This window comes from Paramormyrops kingsleyae, chromosome 8, assembly GCF_048594095.1.
Source record: "Paramormyrops kingsleyae isolate MSU_618 chromosome 8, PKINGS_0.4, whole genome shotgun sequence".
NCBI classification, from domain to species: Eukaryota; Metazoa; Chordata; class Actinopteri; order Osteoglossiformes; family Mormyridae; genus Paramormyrops; species Paramormyrops kingsleyae.
This window is the reverse complement of record NC_132804.1, coordinates 13,771,947-13,797,766: the sequence shown is the minus strand read 5'-3', so window position 1 is coordinate 13,797,766 and position 25,820 is coordinate 13,771,947. Positions and strand designations below refer to the sequence as shown.

The 25,820-nt window shown below is 41.5% G+C and overlaps 1 protein-coding gene across 1 annotated transcript; it reads left to right on the top strand.

Moving 5' to 3' along the window:
* LOC111839827 (CTTNBP2 N-terminal-like protein) lies at positions 1-24,015 on the top strand. Its single transcript, XM_023804084.2, has 5 exons — positions 1-84; positions 7,158-7,265; positions 17,629-17,871; positions 18,165-18,272; positions 20,632-24,015. The coding sequence occupies exons 1-5, from the start codon at positions 46-48 to the stop codon at positions 21,835-21,837; spliced, it is 1,704 nt and encodes a 567-aa protein (XP_023659852.2). The 5' UTR covers positions 1-45; the 3' UTR covers positions 21,838-24,015.
* The last annotated feature ends 1,805 nt before the right edge of the window (positions 24,016-25,820 follow it).

The following is a 25,820-nucleotide window of genomic DNA, read 5'->3' as shown; positions in this document are numbered from 1 at the left end:
GGGATTTGTGCGGCGACTAGATTCGATTAGTTGCAGTTTTTATGGATGCGGGCAGTTAAGGACTCGGGACCGGGACACATGAATGTATGTTCAGTTTCTATGTAGTATTTTTATTGCTTTGAATATGTGGTTACTGAGCTGCATTCGTTTTAAGATACTTTGGGGTAGTTATCGTGTGTTTCAAAACAAAGTAGCAAAGAAAAAAGTAAAATGTTTGGATATAGCATCAGTGTGTTCTTCGTAAACCTATATTTCGCTACGTGTATTTCTTTGCGTCGGATTAGTTATTGATGGCTCTTTAAACGTAACTGAGAGCTTTCCACGTAAATATCTTTAACAGGAATTATCAGTGAATATTGTAGTCATTAAGAAGTCTGACTGGTAACTATGAATATGAATGATTATTTAAATCATGGAGACTGCCAAGGTCTCGCCGGCTAGTTTTGTCAGCTTTGCGATACTTAAATACCAAAAAGAGCGATTAAAATAGTGCTGTATCGGAACGTGTTACAGAAGCCATAAGACTGCACAGTGATGACTGTATAATGCCCTTCTTTAAACTCTGAGAACTGATGTAGTCTGGGGTTTTTTTTCCAGTAGTGATTACATAATGTTTCCCTTCATTGGCTTGTAAAAACCATAAACGGTAAGTTTGCCTGAACTGAAAAAAGCAATTCACTCCAACTTTATGCAGTGCTACCTCCTGAAGGGATGCAGATATAGAAGTGTGCTTTAAAGGCAGAGCATGCATTCCTGTAAGTCAATGTAAATGCGCAACGCGGTTGGTAAAGCCTATTTAAATCCTTTATCTTATTTTTTTACTGGTTTTTCGACATGCGTTCTGAAAAGTCACTTTAGTTTATCACGGTTATACCTGCAGCTCTTTTTTTTACCGTACGGTGACTTGACACAAGCCAACGTTACTCTAATAGGTACTCATAGAAAATTCTATGCTCAAAAATTGTAAAATATGCCTACTTGCAGCCGATGACCTGCAGCCACCGACTGGTCATATTTACTTTTCAGACATCTGCATTTGAGGACGGAGTGAACAGTTTTATCTCACAGAACAGATGGACAGGCATTCTTGGCTCTGTAAAGGAAGTAATTTAATTTCCATCTGTTCCAAAACTTGACAGATCCCTTATTGCACTCCTCGCATATCAGTTATTTTTCCCGGTGCTGTTACATCTTTTTTTTTCTTCAGCCGATGTATTTACAGAACCGTTTGTTGCTGTAGAAGAACTTTGTTTTTGCCTCTGTTCCAGATTTACTGAAATCCTGTACACTGGTAATGGGCAGTGCATGGATGGATAATTACTGAACAAAGTTCAGTGTAATATAGAGTGTTGTTTGTCTCCACTTAAATCATTGGCGATCTCTTCTCAAAAGCAATAAGAAATGGACTGAGTGAATTCTGGAAATTTGCTCTTCGGTTGTATCATTTTACCAGACTGTGTTAACATAGATAGAGATCCATCCATCCATCCATCCATTTTCTATACCCACTTGTCTCATGTAGGGTCATGGGGTTCTGGAGCACATTCCAGAAGCTTCGCGCACAAAGCAGGGAATAACCCAGGACAGGGCACCAACAAGAGCTGATATCTCCTTTTAAAGCTATTTTTAAAACAGTAATATAAGAGATTTATCCTTCAAAGGAATTTGAATATTAATTACAATTATGCTAGAGATCACACAGTAGCCTAAGCCAGTTGTGTCTAACAACCATGAAAAGTGAAGCCTGCAATGTTAGCCTACTATTGTCATAAGTGAAGAAAATTACAAGGGGACATACACACACATTTATATACACATTATATTCATTCATTTTTATTCATTTAGTACCCGCAGGACAGAATTGGCAGCGGTAACAACAAAAACATCTAAATTATGGTGTAACATTATCAAACAAATGACATTAGACAGCTGACACAGGTTTACATCATAAAATAACTTATAACGACAAACAACATCATGCCATCAAATGCTTCCTACTGCTTCCTAATGCGTCTAACTATGCTTGGGCAGCATTTAATTTTTCATACCATCATACTGTCTATACTTTATACCGCAGAACTCCATGCACTTTTCAGGTTTTTGGATGTTACTATATTGTTGCATTATTCTTCTGATTCACACATAATTTGACTCGTTGCCTTGCTAGCTACTTTCAGCCATTTTGGGTGGCTGAAGTAGTTTACGGAAGTCCGCCCTTAGTGCCACTCACGTGAAAAAGGGCTGGGTAGCCTAACTAAGGATTCTGTGGTGAGTGGGAGAGTTCATGCTCATTCATAGTCTATATTAGTTTTACCCGGATAGAGTGCTGATCAAAATCAGTTTAGACATGTTAGCTAGCTCCAATGAACCCTTCCATGCATCTCAGCTTAGCACTAATTTTATTCTCCCAAACTCACATCATGTGCCAGCCACAAAGCTAACTCTATTGATTTCATTTGTTCTCTTCTTTATAAAACCAGGGTCTAGCCTCCCTACATGATAAACAAGCAGTAGTAAACTGGCATGGAGCTCTTTGATTTTGAAGACTTGAAACCATGAAAACAATTACAATAACACAGAAGCACCGTTTAAAATGTTTGTGCCTTTTAATGCTTTTGTTTTCTTAATGTTTTTTCTTCATTTGTTTGTGTTTTCTTAATGTGTCCGAGTTACTGTAGGTGAACAAGCTGTTTTGAATGTCCCTCTTCCATTGCTTTTGGTGCCAATATGGTCACTGGATCCCCATTCAGCCAGATCTGTTTTTGTAAAAAAAAAAACACCAGCAAGCTGACCACCAGTATAACAAAATCTTCTTGTGTCTTTCCCATAATTATCAGTAACTATTGTTTTCCAAGAGAGGGAAACCATCCCAAACCCATCTCTTAAATGGCATGTTACGGTTTCACAGTCCGCCAAATATCCAAAGAGTTTCATGTCCACATCAGTTGAAAAGGAAAATATGGCTCTGGAACTGCAGCTAAATGCGTGAATATCACGCTGTTTTTATCTCCAGAGGTGAAAATGGAGTCTACTGGATAGTGACTGTATATCACAGGACAGTAATGATCTCTGCTTTATTTATGGGATACAGAAAGGGAAGTTGTTCAATGTTGATGTTTTTCCTCCTAAGATATAATCATTTTGGTCTAACCAGAAATGGCTCTTGAGGCCTCTGTTTGGGCATTTCGTCACCATTATATTGTGAAATTGCCATGGCAAACATGAAAGTGATGAATGTGATTGGTACGAAGTGGCCTGTTAGTGAAATGATGCTTTATTTGCCATACAGGTACATTAGAATGCTTCTTTTTGCATATCCCAGCTTTGAGACATTAACACACATGTATGCAGTTGAGAGTAAAGCTTGGTGTCTGAGTGCAAGGAGGCTATTTATCCAGCAGCCCTGGAGCATTTTGCGAAATTAAGTCCACGAACTATAATGCAGTAATAATTACTTAAACGTGTACCAGTGCAGTACTTTCTATCGACACCTGTTAGTTAAATCACACTTTTCACCTGTGTTGCATTTTTCTTGCTCCTTTTTGTGGTCCTTTTCATTAGCATTAGCATCCAGAAATGCTGCTCCTCTCCTCTCTGTCTCTGCTTCTTCTTCCATCAAGTTTTCTGGTTCATTTCTGCTCTGCTTGGGTTCCGATGGCTTTGTTGCTTTGCCAAACATTTTCTTTTAATTATTTTGCTATAACAACCTGTCATGTATCCTCATGTAGTCGCCAAAAAGTGTGCTATGTGGATTTTCCCTTTCAAATCAAAAATATGATAAACAAAACATACTAATTTAGCTGGATGTATGTCACAAAAAATCATATAACAAAGATGGTCTTGGAGCTCCGGCAAGCCTTGGCACAACATAAGCTCTGGATAAATGTAGATCACTTGTGTTTTTAAGATTAATTTCTGAATTACTCCTGCTACAATTGGAACACATGCATTCAAATCATCAACAGCAGAAATAAAAATAGCATTTTGTGTGAGATTCACAGGCTAAATGACAGCGAGGTGTTAGGAATACATTGGCATGGTTGGCTGCAAATAAACAGGGGTAAAGAGATTGCTACCAGCGACTTCTTCTGGACGGAAGTTGAAACAGAGGAGCGTGGGAATGTTTGGGTTTCCCATGCTAACACTTGACCTGCTTAGCAGTTTGCTCATGTGCATTTGTACATTCATAATTTGTTTTGCGAGGGGTAGAATTTAAAGGAGGCCAGAGTGGTTTCACTGCAAGTCAACAAGCAGGCACCAAGACTGTATTTTGTCAACGTCGTGCCTGTAGAGAGCCACAGACTCATTTGCACTCTTGATGTTTATGAGGTTGTGAAGCCAGCAGGGTAAAAAAAAGAAAAGTTATAATAATAATCCCAGTTACCACAGGGAAAGGAATGCGCAGGACTTTGATTTGTGGGAGGCCGGCAGGCTTCATCCTCATTTAGTGTCCCTCTGTGGGACCCTGACAGCCGCACGAGCTGGAACACCAGAGCAGTGGGACGCAGGGTAGAGGAACTTCATGCAAGGCCGATTACAGGCTGCAGAAGGAAGCTTTGGTTTGATTTGCGTTTTTTTTGTTTCGGTTATTTTTTCCTTGCTGCTGACGTGGAGCAGTACGTGGTGCACTTGGCAGTGTATTAATTTTTTTTGGTTCTGGAAGTGATATGGTTCCAAAAAAGAAGACATCTTCATTTCAGATCTCATCTTGCCACAGCCAATCACATTTATTAACACATACGTAAAAAAAAAAAAGGACGTTAAAGCCCCTTGCTTATATGAGTCCAAACTGTTATTTTAGATGTTTTTTTAGATGTTTAAGAGCCAACTGCTTGCATTCATTCAGTCATCTACCTTCCCAAAGGGTATAAACCTTCTGCTGAAAGCTCACGTCAAACGAGACGTGTCTACAGACCAATCAGCAGAAATGTCTCCTGGGATGCCATTTGTGTGAGCTGACTGATCCCACCACCCATGTCTGAAGCTCCATAGATGCCATTTTACCTTTTGATGTGCACAAAACTTTGTCAGCGACACAGCTGACATGGAGGCCAGCTAGAGTAAAACTGCACTGACTGACTAGCTAAACTGGAAAAAGATTTAGTCCTACCACCACAAACTATATATCAGACGAGCCAATTTAAAAAGTATATATATATATATATGTATATATTAGATAGATATATTATAATCGACTCTTGTCTAATATTCTTGCGGCATTCTTCAGGTAAGGTATGCCTCTGTGGTGAGTGGACGAAACAGCGACTCAGTGTGCAGAAGTCAGAGCATGACGAGGTGGAATGACTCAGTGCTGTGTTCCGTGCAGCTAGCGGACAGACCGCATAGAACATCGTTGCTGCACACACCCTTCCACGTTTCTTTTTGCTGGGGTTCTGAGATTCCATCTGGCTTGGAAAAATGGTGACTTGGCTCTTCTGCATCTACTGGGGGTGGTGTGCATCTATGTATATATCTCATTCATTATGCTAACTCTGTTATCGTGAGGGACAGTCCGACAGTTCAGTGTGCCAGCGTTGACTCTGGATACTCTTATTGTCCATTGGACATATCTAACGCAGTATATTAGTAGTAGCATTTAAGTACTGAAATAGTAGGGCTTTACTTACTATGAGGGTCTGAGAAAAGTCTTATAAAATCAGATTGAGGAAACTCATTCATCAGATCCAGGTGATGTTAGGAGCTCATTCCACCCAATGCACGAAAAGCAGGATCTGGAGTGGAATTTTGGGTGACAAGGACTGTTCAGAATCCAGCTGCTGCTGGTTTAAGTGGTTTGGCAGGAATGACTAGTCCTGAGCTGAAGCTGGTTGCTCAGTTGGCCAGGACCAGGTCTGGAGATTGATTCTGGCTGTGGCCCCCAGGTGCTGGAGGGTGATCTGGAAGGAAGCCGCATGCATTTATCTTGGGAAGTTGACCAGATTAGCAGCTGTGTTTTGAATCATGCAGCAGGGTCATCTCTTAGCACATGCAGAGAGGCTTGTCAGAGTTTTCCAGGAGTCTACACAAGAGGGTGCCTGGGCCTTGGGATGAGAAAAGACTATACAAGGCATGATGAGGCGTTAGTGACAGCATGGCTTTTTTTTAATGAGTAGCACAATACGGACAGTGAAACTTTTCCTGAATGGCTGTTTACTCCCTTACTCATTGAAGGCTTGTTTCTGTTGGGTATTGGGAATTTTACAGACTTACTTAAACACTCTCATCTGACTGGCTTATTTGAGTAATGAGTGCACAGCAGTGTCCCTGTCATTAATTTCTCTGTTTTAAAACGGCAGGGTTCCATGTAAAAATAAACAGCTGGAGGCTGCCCGGGTTAAAGTGCAGCTGCTTCTTTGAAGACCGGCTGTGGAAAGCAGGCACGCGAGAACCCGCAGCACATTTCGCATTTCCAGCCAGGCACCTCTGAACAAAACGTCTCTTTAACAAACCACATAGGCCTTCAACGGCCACTGAGAAGGACAACAGGCTCTCTCATTTGCACCATGGCTTTTGAAATATGCCTTTTAAAATATTCAAACAGCTTTCCGGTGGTCTCAGAGAAGCACTTCTAATAAAGTCCAACCATCATTATATAATCCAGAAGTTTTGAAAATTTTATGCAATTAGATCTTTCCCTAGATAGCACAGTATTAATATTATTTAGGTATGTTAATTATAATACTTGTGTTTCTGTGTTGCTTTATTTTGTTTTAGTGTTGGTCTAGAATATAGTTCAGAATAGTGTGTTGTTAAAAGTGAGATGTGTAGATACAGAATTATGAAGCTGGTTTTCTACGTTCAATTTCGCATTTGTCACAGTATCGATTGTTGTGAATATTTCATCCATATGCTCTAGTAAAGAAAGTTATATGCAAATAAGTCCCCCCCCCACCCCCACAAGTACTGTATATGAGAAATCGTTAGGGAGTGAGTAGTTCCATTGTCCATCTCAGGAGGATGAGTCGGGTGACTGGCATTGTTCCCCATGATTCTAACTCCTGTTATATTCAAGTTTGCATCTTCATGCACGTAGCGCAGCCTGTGCTCTAGTAATATAGATGGTTATAAATTCTTGCATTTGCAATAGGACTTGCAGAGTTCCTATGGAAATGAGGTGTCTTATGAAAGTCTCACTCTGTGACGTGGTTAAACCACAGGCACACGGGATGAACGCGGAGCAGCTGAGCAAGCCTGAGCTGCTGATGCTCCTGGGCATGCTGGAAGGGGAGCTGGAGGCACGGGACCAGGTGATCGAGGTGCTCAAGGTAGGTGACCCGGAGAGCCACTCCCAACCTGTCGCCGGGGGGTCGATTGGATCCTAAAGCAGTCTAGTTGAGTTAATGTGCTTAAATTGCTTGCTTATATTCCATTTCAGTGTGCGCCATTTATTAGGATATTTTCATTTAATGTCTTCATTTTGAAAATGATTGTGTTTTTCAGTATGCTTAATGATGCATAGTAGCATAGGCTATTTTATCCCCAGTGCATCATGAACTTTCTAACCCTGGTGTAGAAAACATTACGCGCAAAGACGAGAATGATTTTGATGTTGTTAGTCAGCAATGAAAAGTGGTGGTCGATACTGATTTGAATGCCTTTTGCTGGCATTCTTAATAAGCCACATTAGCATATCTAGGGAAATTCAGACTTGCAGTGACCCAGAAGGCACCGTAGAAAGAGGCTGTGCCAGTGGCTTGTGAGAAGTTAATCCAATAGAAGTTGAATCGAGCAGTACCAGTTCAGGGAGTAACCCCCCATCTGGACTGGCCTCCGGAGAACACAAAGACTTAAGACTTCAGATAATTGACTCAAGCTGGGTCAGACTAATTTTAGTTCTGGCTAAGCCAGGTTTTCATTAATGCGTACAAAAATAAACCAAACTCCACTTGCTTATTTATTGAGAAATAATGCAGTAATGGTAGAATAATGACAATATTAACGGCAGTTAACTTAGAATCTGACTTATAGAACTTTTATTATTAAGTTTTACTATTTTGTTTTATTTAAACTGGTTCTTCCGGGTGTTAAAAATTTGCAGTGCTATGTTTCTCAGCTTGGGTCTGCAGTGTGGTCTAGAGTTTACTGAAGCTGCATTCAGCAATGAGGTTTGCATTGTGGATAATGTGTGGCATGTCAGCCCTGGAAGTTGACCAGTAAGGGAATGGAATGTTGTCTAAGAGGGAGAGGCCCACTGAGAATCGGTGACTGGATAACATCAGATGCTACATTAGCTCTTCTGTGTTGGATTAAATCACAGTAAATAATTTGGTTCCCTAACACATGCCTTTATCCAAAGTGACTGCTACAACCTTACAGTTTTATAGCTGGGGATTATTTTCAATGAAGTGTTTCCATTCATTATTAAAAGCTTTTCAACCTTGAGCACAGGCCCAGTACTGGGACTGTAGCTTTTTGTTTAACTTCATTTAATATACAGTCGTCCCTCGCCACTTCGCGCTTTGACTCTTGCGGCTTCACTCTATCGCGTTTTTTTTCTATATTCATTAAAAAGTTGATCAAGACAGTGAAAATGATACATCGCTACGCATCGGAAGCATCTTTGCTCTTCGTAATTAAATTTACAGTAATAATATGATATTTGTAACGTCTAATATGTCTTATTTTGTCTAATATATTGGGTAATACGAGTGTAATTGTCATGACCTGCCTGTACGATCCTCTTCTGAGCACGCCCCCTTATTAACCACGTGTGCAACCCCGATTGTGACCAGCTGTTTTCTGTCAGTTTGATTCATCCGGTGTATTTAAGTCCACGTCAGAGTCTGTAACCCCAGGTCTGTCATTGACGTTTTGATGATACATGTTACTGTGTCCTGCATTTGGAGTGATTCCAAATAAACCCTTCGATCCTAATTCCTCGTCTCCCCGTTCCTGCTTCCGTGTCCAGCAATTATAACAGTAATGGTGACTAAAGGGTGTTATTTCATGTCTAGAGGGCTCTAATAATGTTAAAAACTGTATATAGAAGGTCGTAAACAGGTTTTCTATGCTCTAACTACGAAAATATTCAATTTATAAATAAAGAATCCTACTTTGCAGAAATTCACTTATCGTGGTAGAGTCTGGAACTGGTTAACCGCGATAAACTAGGGCCGACTGTACCACTCTTTCACAAGCAATTGCTTGAAGTTGTTGTATTTGTTCTGCGACAGTATTCCAAATTAATTAAAATAAAAATCTGAAAGCTGAACGGAGTCCCCCAACAGGATTTCCATAGCGGGATTTAATTTTCAATTTCGAAATATTCAGTCAAGGATACTAGAGTTCAAGAAGTGTTCAGGGGAAAAATGGTTATGATTATGTGGAACCACCATTTTGGTCTGATTCAATGCACCTGCTCTGAACATGGAAATCTAGCCCTAAGAAATTTCAGCAAATGGACTCTCACAGGCCTGATGACATATAAAATACAGCTGGTCATACCATCAGCAATCACTGTGACTGATGAGTAACAACCAAATGCCTTCATGCTTCATGTCATCTCCTAACCTTGCAGCTATAAAGCAGCCTACTGCTGTAAACTGAGCCTCTGTACGTTCATCCTTCCACTTCAAAGCCTAGGAATCTGAAATGATGGAGACATAATAAAATAACATGGAGCTGCCAACAAGTCTGGGCTTGTTATTGGTCTTTCATAGGCACTCAGATAATGTCCCCATTCACTCAGGCCATGCGTCGTTCTTTTCTGTCTTTTTGCTTCACTTCATTGGCTTCACTGAGCAAGCATTTCATTGAGCTATGAATACATGACATACTTTATCACTGTTGCTACTAATTTCCTACTAACAGACCATTGAAAGGCAGAGGAAGACTTGGGAGTGGCCTGCCTTTCTTGGTGCATACGAAAGTTTCTTCATACTAGAAGTACTACTAGTAAAAGTTGGAAGAATCCACTCACTATTGTTCTTCTCCTCTCTTTGCTCCAGGTCTTAGAAATGACTTTTGGGACAGTAGGAAGTCTTGGCGGTCTGTGATTATACTCGGGGGCTTATGCCTCTGGATCAGTTTTGTATTATTGATTCATTTAATGGGATTATGGATGTGACCAAATAACTAATCTTTCAATGAATTGGAGCCATTTTGGTTGCATGGCAAAGCCCTTAGTGAACACTGCGGATGACTGCTCCTCTTTGTGTACGCCAGCAATAGCCTGTGTGTTTGAGTTTCCAGGTGTGCAGCTTCACCTGCAGCTGGGGAGTGCATTTTTAGGGGCTGTCCTGGGAGGACATGATGCTGGCACCCACGCGTTAAGAGACTCTGCACGGCCTGGCCTTTGTATCTGTTCTGGGCCACTTCCCCTAGAGCTCAGCATTTCTGGCTGCCGATTGTTTATCGTAAAAAGGAAGTGGGCAGAGAGGTCGTCGCAGTTGGTGGCAAATGCCGACCATTGTGTCTCTCTTAAGAGAACGCCAAGTTCAAATGCCCCCCGGGCTTGAGAGAGCTTGGGGACCGTGTGAAATCCATTTTTCCGGCTCACGTGAGCCCATGTCCCCTAGATGAACTGGAGAGAAATCGCCTGTGACCTCAAGGCGGTGCATTTGTCAAAAGGGTGGGCTATGCGAAATCCCCCTACAAGCGGACATGAAAGTGGACGGCACATGCGGAGTGAGCAGATGCATGAGTCCACTAAAGCCCCTTGGGGAAGGCCAAAGTGAAAAGAAAACTGGGGATGCAGGGATGGGAAAGACCGAACAGGGGGATCCTCGGGTTTTGTTTTCCGCACATACCAGCAGAACTAGGCAGGTGATAGGGATCAGCATGCTGTTTCTGAGATTGCAGCATGAGTCTGACTGCGGGACGGTGAGTAGAAACCAGCAGTTTGCAGACGCCGCGACTCCACACCGTGCTCATGGACGTTCTCGTCGTCAGGGCGATGTTCTCTATCCGTGGTGTGAAGTCCCCTTTATGCATGGGGGGGGGGGTGGCGTCTATAGGCACAGTTTCTCACTTCCCCTTCCACTGCATTCGTATTGTCTGTTGCTGCTTGTATCTAGGGACGTGATGGTGAGCTGTTCTCTTTCCAGGGTTTTGCTTGAAATGATGCGATGCAGAAGTCGTGCAGTTACCCGGAAATGGCTGTACACACACACACGCACACCACAGATTTGTAATTATGTCTTTGTGGGGACTCTCTATCCATTTCTATGGGGAAAACTAATCCCAACATGACAACCTTAACCCCTACTGCCCAACCTTAACCCCTACTAACCTTAACCATAAGTAATCACACAAAATATGAGACTTTTTTTTGGTTTTTTGATTGTATTCACAGATTCACAGAAAAATGGTCCCCACAACATCAAAATAACAGGTTTTGATTACATTGTGGGGAACATCTCTGTCAGCCTGATACAGATCATGCATATTATATGGAATGCATTTATTGACTTTGGAAAGCGCAAGCAGATGTATAGATTGTTGGGAAACTTCATGGACTAGTATTAATACAGTTAAAACCATTTTGAGTGAGCAATTCATACATTTTTATTAACCTCAAATTACTCAGCCCCTACTTTGGGACTTATTTTAAGTAATTGCAGGTTTGCTATGTTAAGATAATATTCACAGAACCTTTTTTCAGTGTGAATGCTAATATTTTATCATTTAAAATGAAGTCTGATAGTAGTGGCTGTTCTGCATATTTCTGTGGGATTTTGGCTTAACTTTTGAAAACCAATATTAAAAAACTTTCCAAAACAACATAGAACAGAAACAAAAAGTGGGCTTTTTTATTTATTTTAAACACTAAGGCCCACTTGTCCAAAATGAAGTGTATCCACCACACTGCAGCTACAGCTTGTATAGCTTGTTAACGTGTATTACCTTAACTAGTGTGACTTTCTGATTTAAACATTTCTGTGACTTTTGGTTCCTATTAACAGTAGTATTTCCTCGCAGCTAAAATTGGAATATCTTGCAGAGACATTGGGACCCACATGTGTGGCGTGCGAGTGACCAAAGCCGCAAGCTCGGGGGGGGGGGGAAGTAGGAGCACTAGAAAGGAGGAAGTTCTGTAGGAGCTGAATGCCAAGCTGAGATGGATGACTGAAGTCCATGATCGCCCTGGGGAACCTCACTCAGCACGCTAATTAATGCCTGTACCCGCTCACTGCCTCAGTGCTGTTATTTTATGGAGATTAAGACTCGGATTACTTCCATTGTCACAATTGTTAGTAACTATTCGTGCATCTTGACCATAACTGTTCATGTATAATACAAGACCTATTTATAGACATTTTTTTTTTAAAGGTTTCATTTCTTACATGAATAAAAGTCAACGTAAGTGAGATTTATTAAATGAAAACATAATGCGTGTTCTTATCTTTGTTAGATTAATGTCATATTCAGTGTGCAGATTCTGAATTGAATTCTAGCTGGGTAATTAAGCGCACGAATGATCTAGATTTCCCTGCAACATGTTCACAGTATTTTAAAATATCAAACATATATATTTTCTGATCATGCCTCCTGGTCTTCCTTTGAGGGGGGTTAGATATATATGTAACATATATCTGGATACCGACATAGGTGCAAAAACACTCACTTGTGTTATCAGTAGCTATCCACTGCTAATAATATGGGCTGAGAAATAATCATAAAGTCATCTCTGAGCGTTTGAGAGATAACACCAAGTTTCTCTTTAACGAAAACCATAGACATGGGCACACTGCCCTACAGCATTCTGACACTGCACTACCACTAACAACCAGAAGGGGTGCTGAAGCACCCCCAGCACCCCTGCTTCAAGAACTGCTGGATACAGGGATGGTGTGGTACCTACTACTGATAGCACCGTCAAATTCACACCTTCAGGGTTGGGGGTTTGTACCTCTGCTGAAGAGTTCAAATGATTTCCCCATATTGATCAGATTTCCGGGTGCTCTGGTTTACACTCAGAGTTAACTGGCATGTCCGAACTGGATGTAGCATCTCTGTTTATAGACCCTGTGATGGACTGGCGTTCTGTCCAGGGTGTACCACTGCCTTGTGCCCTATGCTGCTTGTAATAGGATGTAGGGAATACATGACCCTGTCCAGGAAAAGCAGTTAGAAGATGGATTTGGATACCCAATAGAACTCTAATAAAATTTCAGTTAAAACTCTGCATTTAGTTAATGATCAGTGAGAACCATCTGGACGTCTCGCCTAAGCAGGGTGTTGCCTCTGCTTTGTGTGTGTTCGGTGCCCCTCAGTGTCTGATTCAGCCTCAGACGCTCCGAACATGTTTCCCAGTGGCCAACCAAAACATGCTCAAACATCTGCTGCTCTCTTTATGCTCCCCACGAGGTTTGACTAATTGAGCTGTTAATACCCCTTTCGCTTCACAGACCACAGCCCCCCCAACTCTGCCTGAACCAGGCTCACAGCCAACCTGCGGCTTTCTGACAGACCTGCACCTTAGTGCTCCTTTAACAGCTCAGCCGTATGGTCCTAGCTCCTTGTTGGGGAAGGTTCATGTGGCAGGATGTTATTTATTTAAAATATATCTGAAAAAAATAGAAGGACGGCTTATTTTACAATTGCCTGAGCCTGTAAGCTATTAAATACATTGGTTTAATTTTAATAAATGGCTCCACTGGAGCTTCAATTAAATACTCTAAAGATATGTTATCCCAGAGTTTTAAATTATTTTCTCCATAAGGCAACATTCTGTTACTTTAACCATTTTTCAGGTATGTAAAATCTGGTGAATCACAGATCACTGATAGCGTGCTGTTCATAAAATCATTAAACTTAAGGTGGAAGCAGAAAAAAGAGAAGAAAAAAACTACTTGAAAAGCAGCCAACTCAGATTTATAATACACACCCTAATTTAGACAAACAGGAGATCTGGAATTTCACTAAAACCACAGATCGTACTATAAAAAATAACCTTTAGAATGATCAAGCAGATATGTAAACGTAGAGATTCTGTGGAATCAGAAGCTTTCATTTGATCAGTGTTATTATCAATATACTTTCCATTGCAGGACCTAAAGACATTCTGCACCCAATGAGCAGGGTGGCTTCCGAGAGCCTTTGTGCTTTGCTCACGACGATCACTCAACTAATGGATAGACCAAATTGCCTTTTTAGATAGCCACTTGATCTCATGGCCATTGGGTTACAGTTCAGGACTTTTAAACATTCCAAAGTGCAGTTAACTTTGCCAGAGCAGTATCCAGTTTATAACTAAACAGACCAGCGGTGTTGTGAATACCATCAAGTTCTTACCCAAACATTGTGGAGCCATATGGTGCGTTCGATTATTTGTCCCCAAGTTGGAACTCGGATGAAAACGTCACGAAACGTCACGAAAAACGTCACTTCCCATCGGAATTTTTTTCTTTTATGACGTTGATGTCGGACAAGATTTTGTTGTCCGAGTTGCCCTTGTGACGTAATTTCAGCATGGCGGCTTACACACTCAACAGTAATTCTATTTTATAAATCTTTAAAAATGTTTATTTTGTTAAATATATTAATAATTATAAATGTAACTGCATGTGTTCGATTCAGAGAATACCATATCATGACCGTAAACAGTATCCAGGCATACAATATGAGTTTTTTTACCAGACTTTGTCTTTGGTTTGTTTGTAGTTTGTTTGCCTCTCGAGAAAATAATATCGCTATGAATGTACTAAAATGTTTTATAAAGCTTTTAATGTGGTTTGACTAGTTCATGTTTCTTGTTTGTTTGTGTCTCGGAAAAAATAATCTCACTCCAAATCTGCTAAAATAAAAAGCAACAACACACAGCAGCGTGTTCATGGAGGCAGCCATGTTTGTTCCGAGTTGTGGGTAGCTCGAACGGGAGATTGTCGGACGTGATGTCACTCAACTCGGAATTTCCGAGTTCCCAAGAGAAAAACGAACGCACCAATATGCCTGCTTTGTAAGTGGTTGGCCAATACTGTGGCTTTTCTCAGCCACAGCTAATAAAGGACTCCTGCCATGGAGTTTGCAAGAGGACCTCATGCTGCTCCTCCTACTCTTTCAATTTAATAAGTAACCCACCCATGACAGTGCAGTTGAATGCATACAGAGGGATACTCATAAAAATGCTGGAACAACCCCATCAAAGCTCTCTTTGTGGGCCATTTATGCTGAGGAGGTCTCAGGTTAGCCAGGCTTCCTGTCAAGATGGTAATCTCTGATTGGAAGATGCATATTAATCATCCTAATCTCTGAGCAAAGAGGCCAAGACACAATGTGTAACTAAACAAAATTTGATTCGTTTGTATTGACTGTTATAAAACAATGGAGTCAAGTCTTGGCACTGAGTGTCACATTCCTTGAGTTCTGGCTACCAGTGAAACCGTGAGGCTCTAAAATGAATGCCCTCTTGATTTTTGTTGGGTTGTTTTTGTCTTTTGTAGTGTTTGGGTTTATAGCAGCCTTGAGGCTTATCTTGGGGGGACACGGATGGTAGCTGTACTTGATAAAGCATGTAGATAACCCTGTTTTAACCTTTAAGCTTCACCGCTTTCCTCTTGAAATTCAAGACATTAAATCTTGCAGTAAGGAATTTTTGCGGTTCCCTTAAAACATATTGGTTTGCGTCCAATTTTAGATTCACAAAAACGTTTTCCCTGACCTACAGTGCTGAACATCCTCATCTTCGTACGTCTGCTATAGCTTAGCTCACTTAAACATACTTAATGTGATTTGTGATACGAATAAACACCAGTGAGTTCTGCTTTTCCAAAGAAGTTGCTTGACAAGCAACTGCAAGACATCACCCATACACTTAAATGTTTTACCCCCTCTGTGTTTCTTCCGGGGGAAGCCTCTTATTTCACAGGAATGGCATTTCTTCCCAGAATCCCCTGCAAATATGCAAAGAAGCATTTTCCAGTGTCACACTGACGTGAGACCTTACCATTCAGTCCCTGCAGGCATTTGTTTAAGGTCAAACAAAGAATTCCCATACAAGCTTAGGAATTCCTAGCACATGAGAGGGAAAAGAAAACATTTGACGGCTGCAACAGCATGACAATTTTCAGTAGTCAGGAATTTCCCCTAAGCCATTTAGCCAACAAAGAAATGGGGACAACACAGCAACCATTGACTCAGAGCTCTGAGGTTTTGAATGAAGCCCCAAAGAAGCCTATTCTGTCAATGAAGAAGGTTAATGAAACAATATTGATTTCTGAGGTGTGTAGACATCTAGCAACAGGAAACCACATTCCAACCCTTGTCAATAAAGCAACATCTTCTTAGATGCTTGTATTTTGTGCTGCAGTATCTGACAAAGGAAACTTTTTTATTCATGGGCCAGGAATGTTTTGTTTGACTTGCCACGTGCACTTTGATTTTAAGTGAAAAGCATTCTCCTGATTCAGTTACCTGGGTGTCATGGCATGGGAGAGAATGTGTAAGAGCAACAGCCTCTGGGGAAAAAAAAACTCGAGCAGTGTAATTCTACAGGAATGTGACACTGCAGCTAAAACAAACAGCCCCCGCCTTGCACTAAGTAGGTAGGTCTCTGAGCTGAAGTAGGACTTTTTAGTGGGTCAGTGACCTCTTGCTTACCATCTACTGCAGCACCTGATTAGATGTTACCAGCTTCTGTTGGGGGTAGAGATGGGTAGTATGACCAAAAATTTATTTCACGGTATTTTTCAAAGTTATATTGGTTTCACGGTATACGACGGTATTTTTTTTAAAGTATGACTGGGCGTTTACCACATTTTACAGGATTTTCCAGGATACATGTTTGTTTTAGGTTTTTGCATTGTTTCCACATTAACTATAATATTTTATTATTAGCCATTGTGCCTATCTGCTACCTTAATGATTACATACGATTAACGTGTTTGTTGGCTAACTGCTTATAGATAAACGGCTAATGTTGAGATGTGCGCCGGCCAAGTTAACATTTTTGATGTGTTTAATAGTTCAGTGTTGCTGGAATGCGAACTTTAAGATGCTTTGCCAAGTTTGACGTGCTACTTGACTTCAACACCACAACTTTGTAGCAGTGTTTGCATGCTTATCGACATCCTTAGCCTTTCCATGCTCGTCTGCAAAACACTTCCAAACGGGACTTTTGCGTGTTTTGTTTTTTACTAAAGCAGCTTGTGAAGTGCCTTCAACTGCAGCATATGCCATGTTCGGCCAGCTCGGTATGTGTGTGTTAACCAGTGCGAATGTGTTCAGCAGCTATTGAGAGGAGGGGAGGGGCTGCACGAGTGTGTGCGTGCACGCGCACCTGCGCTGTAGTGGTGCTGTGTGAAGTGAGGCGAAAACCGCACTGTTGGTATCAATAATGGTGTAAATGAGTATCTAATCAGATACTAATTTTTAATATCGATTAGTATCTGAGAATCGATTTTTTGACAACTCCTGTGTCTCATTATTTTCAACTCCAGCATCAGCTATATGTTACGTTTTTGACCATTTGCGGTACATTCTTAGTGGTGCAGCAGTGAAAAAGGTCCCCCCTCAAACAGTTTGCAGCTCTGCCACTTTCCGAACGTTGTGTAAGGTATTTAAACCGGTACTGCGGTATAAGAAAAATTCATATCATAATAATAATAAAAAATGGCTTTCGGTATGAACCGGTATACCGCCCAACACTAGTTGGGGGTCTTGCCCTATAACCTTGCCCTGTCTCTCTAGGCCCAAAGACGAGATGCCTTTGTGCAGGAACGCTACAGCTTGTACCGCCCGAATGACCCCTTCCTGGCCCTGCAGAGGGATTGCGAGGTGGCACCGGGGCCAGTTCCAGAGAACAGGGATCCTCTTGGCCCAGCTCCGCACCCCAGTCCCTTGACTGTGCTCCAGCTGGTAGTAACCCACTGCAAAAGGATGCAGCAGAAGATGCTGACTCAGCTGGCGGCAGCAGAGCACCGGCACAGGAAGGTAACATCCAAACCTAACTAGACCCCTTAGGTATCTCATTTAAGAAGTGAGCTGCTTTTATGACACTTGTTTTGATGCTTATTGAGAGCATCCTCCTGAATAAATCTCCTGTGTGAGACAAAAACTGCAACAAAAAACATGAGGTGTCAGGTTACACTCTTCTAGAAGACCAAGAGTGTAATGCTATAATTGTTTCATTCTGATTTGGACCTTGTGTGTAGCCATGGCTGGTTTGATTGGTCTTTCCTCGCATGACAAATTTTTAAAATGCTGCCCCCTTGTGTGCATGATAGGTCATTGCTGATCTAGAGGAAGAAAAGCGTAGGCATGCCCAGGATACCGCGGAAGGGGATGATGTTACCTACATGCTTGAGAAGGACAGAGAGCGGCTCTTGCAGCAGGTATAATAATTAACGTTCATTAACGTTCAGTCTCTATCCCACAAGAACTCCACTATCCTTCAAATACAGTTAAACTTGAGCAAGCGTTGTGTTTGTGTGAATTAAAGTTATTGTGTGAATTTAAGGTTGCAAAAATGGCATAAATAACGTCTAGGAGCAGTCTCCCAGCAATGTAGTGGTCACATGATGCCCATTATCAGTTCCAGAAAAGAAATAATCTTCGTTTAAGGTAGGGCTGTCACGATCATGAAATTTTAACTGACGATTAATTGTCATACAAATAATTGCGATTAACAATTTAATTGTCTTTTGTTTGTTCTTTGTATAAAGTGAACATATTCAAAGTTTAATAGTACACCTCATGAAGAAACCCTGTTTATTCACTTTGAACCTTATATATAACATAAAAAGGCAGAAACTTTTAAATGTAAAAAAAAAAAATATGTTTGCCTTTGATTTGTTAACAAAAATCTACAGCGCAGGAGAGTCAGACATAAGTAATCAGTAACCAGTAATAATTACCAAACTAATCATGACAATACAACAGTCAATATCCTTTTCACACATAACCAATCATGCTCATTAATGGCTAGGCAGATTCCGTGCAAGAAACACTAACATGTTCACTTTACCTGGTTTAAGGCCACATCTCACTGGGGTCACAATGTTTCCAGCTGTACTAAACATTCCCTCAGAGGCACTACTTGTCGCACAAATGCAGAGGTACTTCCGAAGGGTAACTTTTCAATCGAAGGGAACCTTGCTTGGTTATCACGCCACCACATTAGGGGATCCCTTGAAGGACCCAAGACCTGTTCCTGCAAGTACCGAGTTAGTTCAGTATCAATATGCACTAATTTTGGCACAGTCTGGGTAGTAATTTCTTTTTGACAATATTGAACGGCAGCATTTCTTTCGCTATATATCTCGTTACGCTGTCTGCTAACGAGCGCCATTTGGCTCCGTCATGTTTATATTTAGAAACTCGATCAAAAGCATTAGTGATAGCTAGTTGCTGAGGAGCCTCAGCTGCGGTTGTTTTAGCTAGTTCGGCATATTGGGTGGGAGGATGAATCCTGAGGTGGTTTTGTAGATTTGTTGTATTGGCGCTTTTGACCGACAGTTTTCTTCCACAAATTCGGCAAATCGCTTCAGTCAGGTTGCCAGGATCCCCTTTTTCATTTGGCTTGAAACATAAATGTGCAAACCGCGGAGCTGTCGTGTTTGGCTTTGAAACTAATGCCTCGTCCACACGTACATGTGTTTTTTTTAAAACAGTGTTTTTCCTCCTCCGTTTAAAAAAAAATCCGCGTCCACACGAACATTGTCTTCTAAAATATTTCCGTCCACATGAAACCGCTAAAATGTGCTGTGAAGAGCATGCCAAACCAACAGGCGGCATTATAACTCTAACCGTACTGCCATGTTAGCCAATCAGAAGCCTAATTGCCAGTCCTGTTAAGTTGAAAACCATGGCGCACATTCCGACGCCTGTGTTGATCAATATAATGCGAGAGTGACTCAACATTTATCTGTACACATGTAAGAAGTCCTGTCAGCAAGGTTAGCACAAGCACTATTTCGGCTAAGTCCGCCATTGCTCAAACTCGCCTAATGTATACTAGTGGTGGGCGGATCGATCCAAGTATCGATAATATCGATAATAATGTTGGTATTGATATTGATCAATAGCAGTTTAATGAGATCGATACTTTAGTTTCAGTTTCTCTCCTGGATGAGAGAAACTGAAAAAATGATCGCGGTCAGCTCAAACTACCGCGATCAGGCAATTAATTGATAATTGCAACAGGCCAGTGTTCAAATTGTTAAGCTTAATACTGGTGAATGCTTTGCCAATGAAGTCTGGCACCGGGTGCTGGAATGTGAAATCACAAGCCGGATGTGTGTGTGTTGGGGGAGAGGGGGCGGGTGGGGGTGCTGACCGCCAAGGCCAAAACCCAGACTCCAGCAATTAGCTGCTTAAATGGAGTGGAAAGAAATTGTTAGGCAAGAACGACTTGTACTGTGAAGCACTGTGCTTCACATGCTTGCTCCCAGATAAGATCCTGACCCAAGCTTTCCAATAACCGCACTCAGCACCAGGTCCTCTGAGGGCACAGCTGATGACAGAGGAGGACTCAGCTTAGTCAAACGACCAGCATATGCATGTGAAAATGCCTGTTAAATGAAAAAAAAGCATTTAATTATCTTGGGAATGCCATCTACCTTTTGTTATCATAATAGCTTAATGAGACTATGGTGAGCCATTAATTTTATTCATGATGTCCATGTTATCCATGTTAAGCTTTTATTGTGTATCAGCTTCTCATAATCCTTTTGCGTACGTACCCGTGTGCAGCTGGATTTCGAGAAAACCCAGGTACGCCGTCTGGAGAAGGAGCAGAGGAGACTCCTGGCCCAGGTAGAGGAGGAGCGAGTCCAGCACCGGCAAATCTCCGCCTCCCTCGTGAAAGAGTGCCAGAGGGCCAGTGCCCGGAGCGCGGAGCTGAGCCGAAAGCTGGACGAGAAGCGAGTGCTGACCCAAGGCCTGCTGGCGGGGCTGGAGGAGGAGCGAGAGCGAATGAGATTAGAGCTGGAGGTGGAACACGAGCGACTGGGGGCGGAGTATGAGAGGCTGAGGGCGGAGCTGGGGGCGGAGTGCCAGCAGCTGAAAGCACAGCTGAGGCAGGGGGAGGAACACTGTCAGATGCTGCAGACTGAGCTGGGAAGACTAAGGCTGGAGCTAGGAAGGTCAGTGAGGGACAGAGAGACCGTCACCGTGGTTACCATGTCATCTGTCGCCAGCCAGACGGAGGTGGGTGACAGTCAACTTCCTGAAGTATCTCTGCAACCCAAACTGAATGGACATCACCCTCAGGAGGCAGAACTCCTCACCGAGGAGTGCGACCAGGAGAATGGCCACGATAACTGGGTCGCTCACTCTCCAACCTCCCTCCATCAGGGTTTGGACTCAAGCAGCGCTGCTACCTCTCCCTGCTCCTCACCACTCCTGGTCAAACGCCAGACCTCTCTCTGTGGTTCCCCTGGGTACCAGTCCTCATATCAGGCCAGCATCACCCAACGCTTCCAGGCTGCCCGACACAAGTTCCAGGGTCCTCAGGAGCAGGAGTCCCAGGGGGGCAGCATGGCGCGCTCTCCCCGGGACCTCTCCCCCGTATCCACACCGACTGAACCCGGCTGTGTTAAGCAGATGGCCCGTCATACCGTCACCCAGGTGCTGTCACGCTTCACCTGCCAGCAGGGCAGCACTAAACCCCCTGCCCCCTTCGGCACGGACTACCGCACCCTAGCTCAGGCATCCCTAGTCACAGGCAAGTCCTCTAATCCCCAGTGCATGGGTGTCAAATCCCCCAAACTTCCCCGCACAGAACGGGGCCACCCACCGCCCATCCCCCCGAAGAAGCCTGGCCTAGCCCAGTCTCCAGCTTCACCCAGCCCCACTACACGGGCCAGCCACTTCCCTGAGCTCTCCATCATCTGCGGCTTCAGCAGCACCCAGGAGGACAACAAAGAGCGAGATCTTGTTATGTCCTCACCCAGCTAACCTGCACTCTACACTTCCCACACCAGCCTTGATTTACCTTTTTCTGTTTGATTATCTTTTGACATATTTAATAGACTTTATCCTTATCATTGCAGTACCAGGTATATTTCAGAGTAGGTTCTAATCAGTACCTTGAATTTATGCAGTAGTTCCAGATCAAGCAGCTGCTGAAGGAAAGACAGAATAAAAGCCCTACTTGTTAGTTACTCTTAGCTTATGCTTGACAGACAGTAACACATTCATAAAGCTGCTGCTCATATAATTATTTCAGCTCAAAGCCAGACAAGATGCATATATTCCTGCAGAATGGTATTCAAGAAAGTCATTACACAACGATTAACTGGATAAAACTGCAAGCTTCCATTTCAGTGCAGCCAGAGGCAGAACTCAGTCTGAAGAGTAGGATAAGGAGAGGAGAGCTGAAGCTACTTAATGTAACGTGAGCCGTTTTTAGTGGGCAGATGATCTTAACTGCATTAGTCTGCAGAATGGTGCCTGGTCCAGCTCAAACCGGAAGATCTCTGGAAGAATCATCTGGAATGCCTTCATCTTTAGTCTAGGTACTGACTTCCTCGAGATAAGAAGCCTCAAGGGGAAGAACAGGTTAATGACGTACATTGTTTAGGCTCCTATGCGTGGTGATAATTGAGGATAATTTTGGTGAGCAGTCTGCACCAGCTCATATGACAGGGTGCCAGATAGGGGGAAGGTTGTGGAATCAAGCCAACAGTACAAAGAAGGGAGAGTCCTCCAATGGTGTTGAGTCTTACTGTATCACCCATTCTAAGTGCAATTATTTTATCCATCTTTAAGTCATTTCCAAGGTGTAGGTGTATTATTATTAGGTGCCAGGGCAATGTATATTAAACAAAATTATATTCTGGAATATTCCATTTGCTTTAGCAGCTTCATATTAAGAAGCTTAACAGTTAGGACCGTGGCACTTTAATAAAAATGTATGTATGGATGTTGAAATTTCTATACGAAAGGTATTTACTAGGTAGTACACTGATTTTATAAAGCACAGCTGTTTGCATATACATTTTGTTTTATAATATATAGCAAATTTATATTCATACATAATATTTTCTTTGATATGTAAATTAACTAAACTTGCGTGTCAATCACAGACTTTATATATTTTTTTTAATTTTCACTAAGGTCACCATAGACATTTTCATTTGGCAGCTACAGTATGATGTGTAAACTAGTGTGTCTTTGGTTCTTGAACCTCCCTTCAGGGAGGCCTGACTAGCTTTGCTTGCAGAGTTGAACCGCCTCTGGCATTGAAGTGTAGAATATCCAGGAGTCTGCAAGGAGAGGTTTCAGCATCACTGGACCTATGTCATGGTGCTCCTCATGTCCCTTGACAAACAACATGACCATTTCTCCTTACTATGTATTCAAAGGTATTTTCGCTTACTAAGTTGTTGCATTTCAAAATGTATTTATTTTCAAAGTCTTTTACAATAGCTTTAATTGTGTTTATGAAAGGGACATATGATTGTGTTTTAGATATCTGTATTTATGTACAGTAGATGCATCATTAAACTACTTTAACGTACACAGATATGTCTATTTAGATGCATTTTGTTGCATCTAATGAACAGCACATTATTTCAAGGGGCTATTGCAGCGTTCTGCAGATATACATCCAGGGCTCTGTCTCTTCATGTCCAGATCGCACCGCGCCGGAGCACAGCTTCGCCTCCTTCAACATTAACCTTTCTTCTTCCAAAATTTAATAAACGATTCCAAGTGAACTGTTTAATAAAAGGCAAATGTTAAGCTAAAATCATGTTTTTTCATCAGATTCAATGTTAAGTTTCATTAGTAGCTCTAGTTTTTCAAGAGGATGAAATATTCCTATGTTACGCTTTGATTTCTTTCCCGTTGTATTTTCACTTATTTCATACTGCTGCCAAAACTTCAGCTACTAGCTATAATCTGCTAGAGGCAAGGCGTGGAACAAACAATTTGTGAACAACTTGACATTTTAATGCTTCTTCATGGGGACATTACGATTGAGTAAGCAAGAATATTCCTTGTAGTGATAAGCCATTTTGATACATTTTAAAATTTCATTTACTTGTTATGTTCTAAAAAATTCAACTCGGTTACTATTTAACCACACAATGTGCACAACACCTATATGAAATTAAAATAGCTTTAAGATTTTTTAGTTTATCTTGTATTGCTTTGAAGTGCTAACCCCCCCCCCCCCCCACCCCTGCTCTGTACCTGACAAGGCCTCCCCTCTACTCTGATTCTGACTGAACCCCTGTATTGGACCCCTGTATACATCAAACACCTAAGCAGCACATGTGTTTAAGGTTCCAGGTTCTACTGAGTGGTTGCAGTTCATGGATGAAACGTGCTTTATGTTCCTCAGAAATACACTTATACTACCAATGTGTGTTTAATTCTAAAGCTTACAATCCATGGCCAAGAATGGAAATATCCCCTCCATTCACCGTATTTGGTCACTTTGTACTAATGATTGGATTTAACTAAGTAAATAAACAAATGAATGAATGAATAAAGTTTTGCGGTGAAGGAGGCTGATGAAAAAGAAAATCAAATGGCTTCAACTCCTGCATATGACCCAAACCCAAAAATAAACTTTAAAGAACCCAGAAATTCGAAAAAAGGAAATATGAAGCAGAAACGTAAGTCAGCCATAGACAGCACCCACCCCTCGTTTCTGGGTGCAACTTTTTCCTTGGCATCAGCAGCTGAGCTTACTTATCCGTGGCAGGATAATAACTCCACCGGGGGCCAGTTGTGCTTTGTTAGTTGTGGGTCCTGCAAGCACATGACTGGTAATTAATTGCCATAGCAACATGGAACAATTACATTCCATGTTCCTGATGTGGTTATTTCCAGCTCACACATTTTATAAAATGCTTATTCCTTTCTCTTGATTTTATGAATGTTAACTAAGATGTAATTTGTATTCGCAGTGGTGTGTACCTTTGAAATGTGCTTTAAATAATAGTAATATTATGTCATTCAGTGGGCACAGCATCTCACCACTGTCCCTCAAGAAAGTCAAAAGCATATTCCATAATATGCGCAAACATTCTCTTGCCATGAAGGAGTTTTAAAATCATCATATTGTATAGATTGGAAACACCTCAGAACTTTCAAATTGAGCTGCAAGTTTCCTTCTTGCAGAATGTGTCCACTAGGTGGTGCTGTTGGATAAAACCAGGACGCAAAAAGTAATTAGGAAATTCTATCTTTCAGCAAAGGAAATCTGTTAAGGTACCCAAGTTAAAATTGACTTTTTCTTTGTTGATTTACATTTAGCTCAGACTACCTTAAATCTCACAAGTTATCCAGCAAAGCAAGAAACCCAGCATTGTGATACAGGTCCTATGTCTCTATTAAAAATATTTGCTCTTGCTATTCTCCCATTGTGGTATCAAAAATAATGTTAACATAATCAAATAATAACATGTTGTGACTTTAAAATTAACATTAACGTATTGACCGTAATATATATCAATATAATAAATTTTGTAGCTCTCTGACAATTAATTTCCTTCGTGAATAATCGTAGAAACATAATGATTCATCGCATATTCAGTCATGATGTAATTTCTTGAAAATTTGCTGCCAAGCAATGCTACTCTAACACTATCACAGTAAAGCTAGATTTCACACCGAGACAAGACAGAACTGAAGAAACGAAATACCATGTAACAGGGAAGTCAATATTAGTAATAATCTATAAACTAAACTGCATGTGAAAAATGAGTTTAATTTTACTACCGATAAAGCAAAGAACCAAGCTGACCTAGAAAAAACACAGAAGATTAAAAACAAGATTATCAGTGGATTACCATTGTCAAACCTCTGACATTAAATTAAGTCTGTGATTTACAGATTATCTGATTCCTTCAAAAATACTACTTGAAATCAATTGCATGCTGAAATGTAATGCTTCCAATAAAGCTAGATGAAGAGACCACAATGAT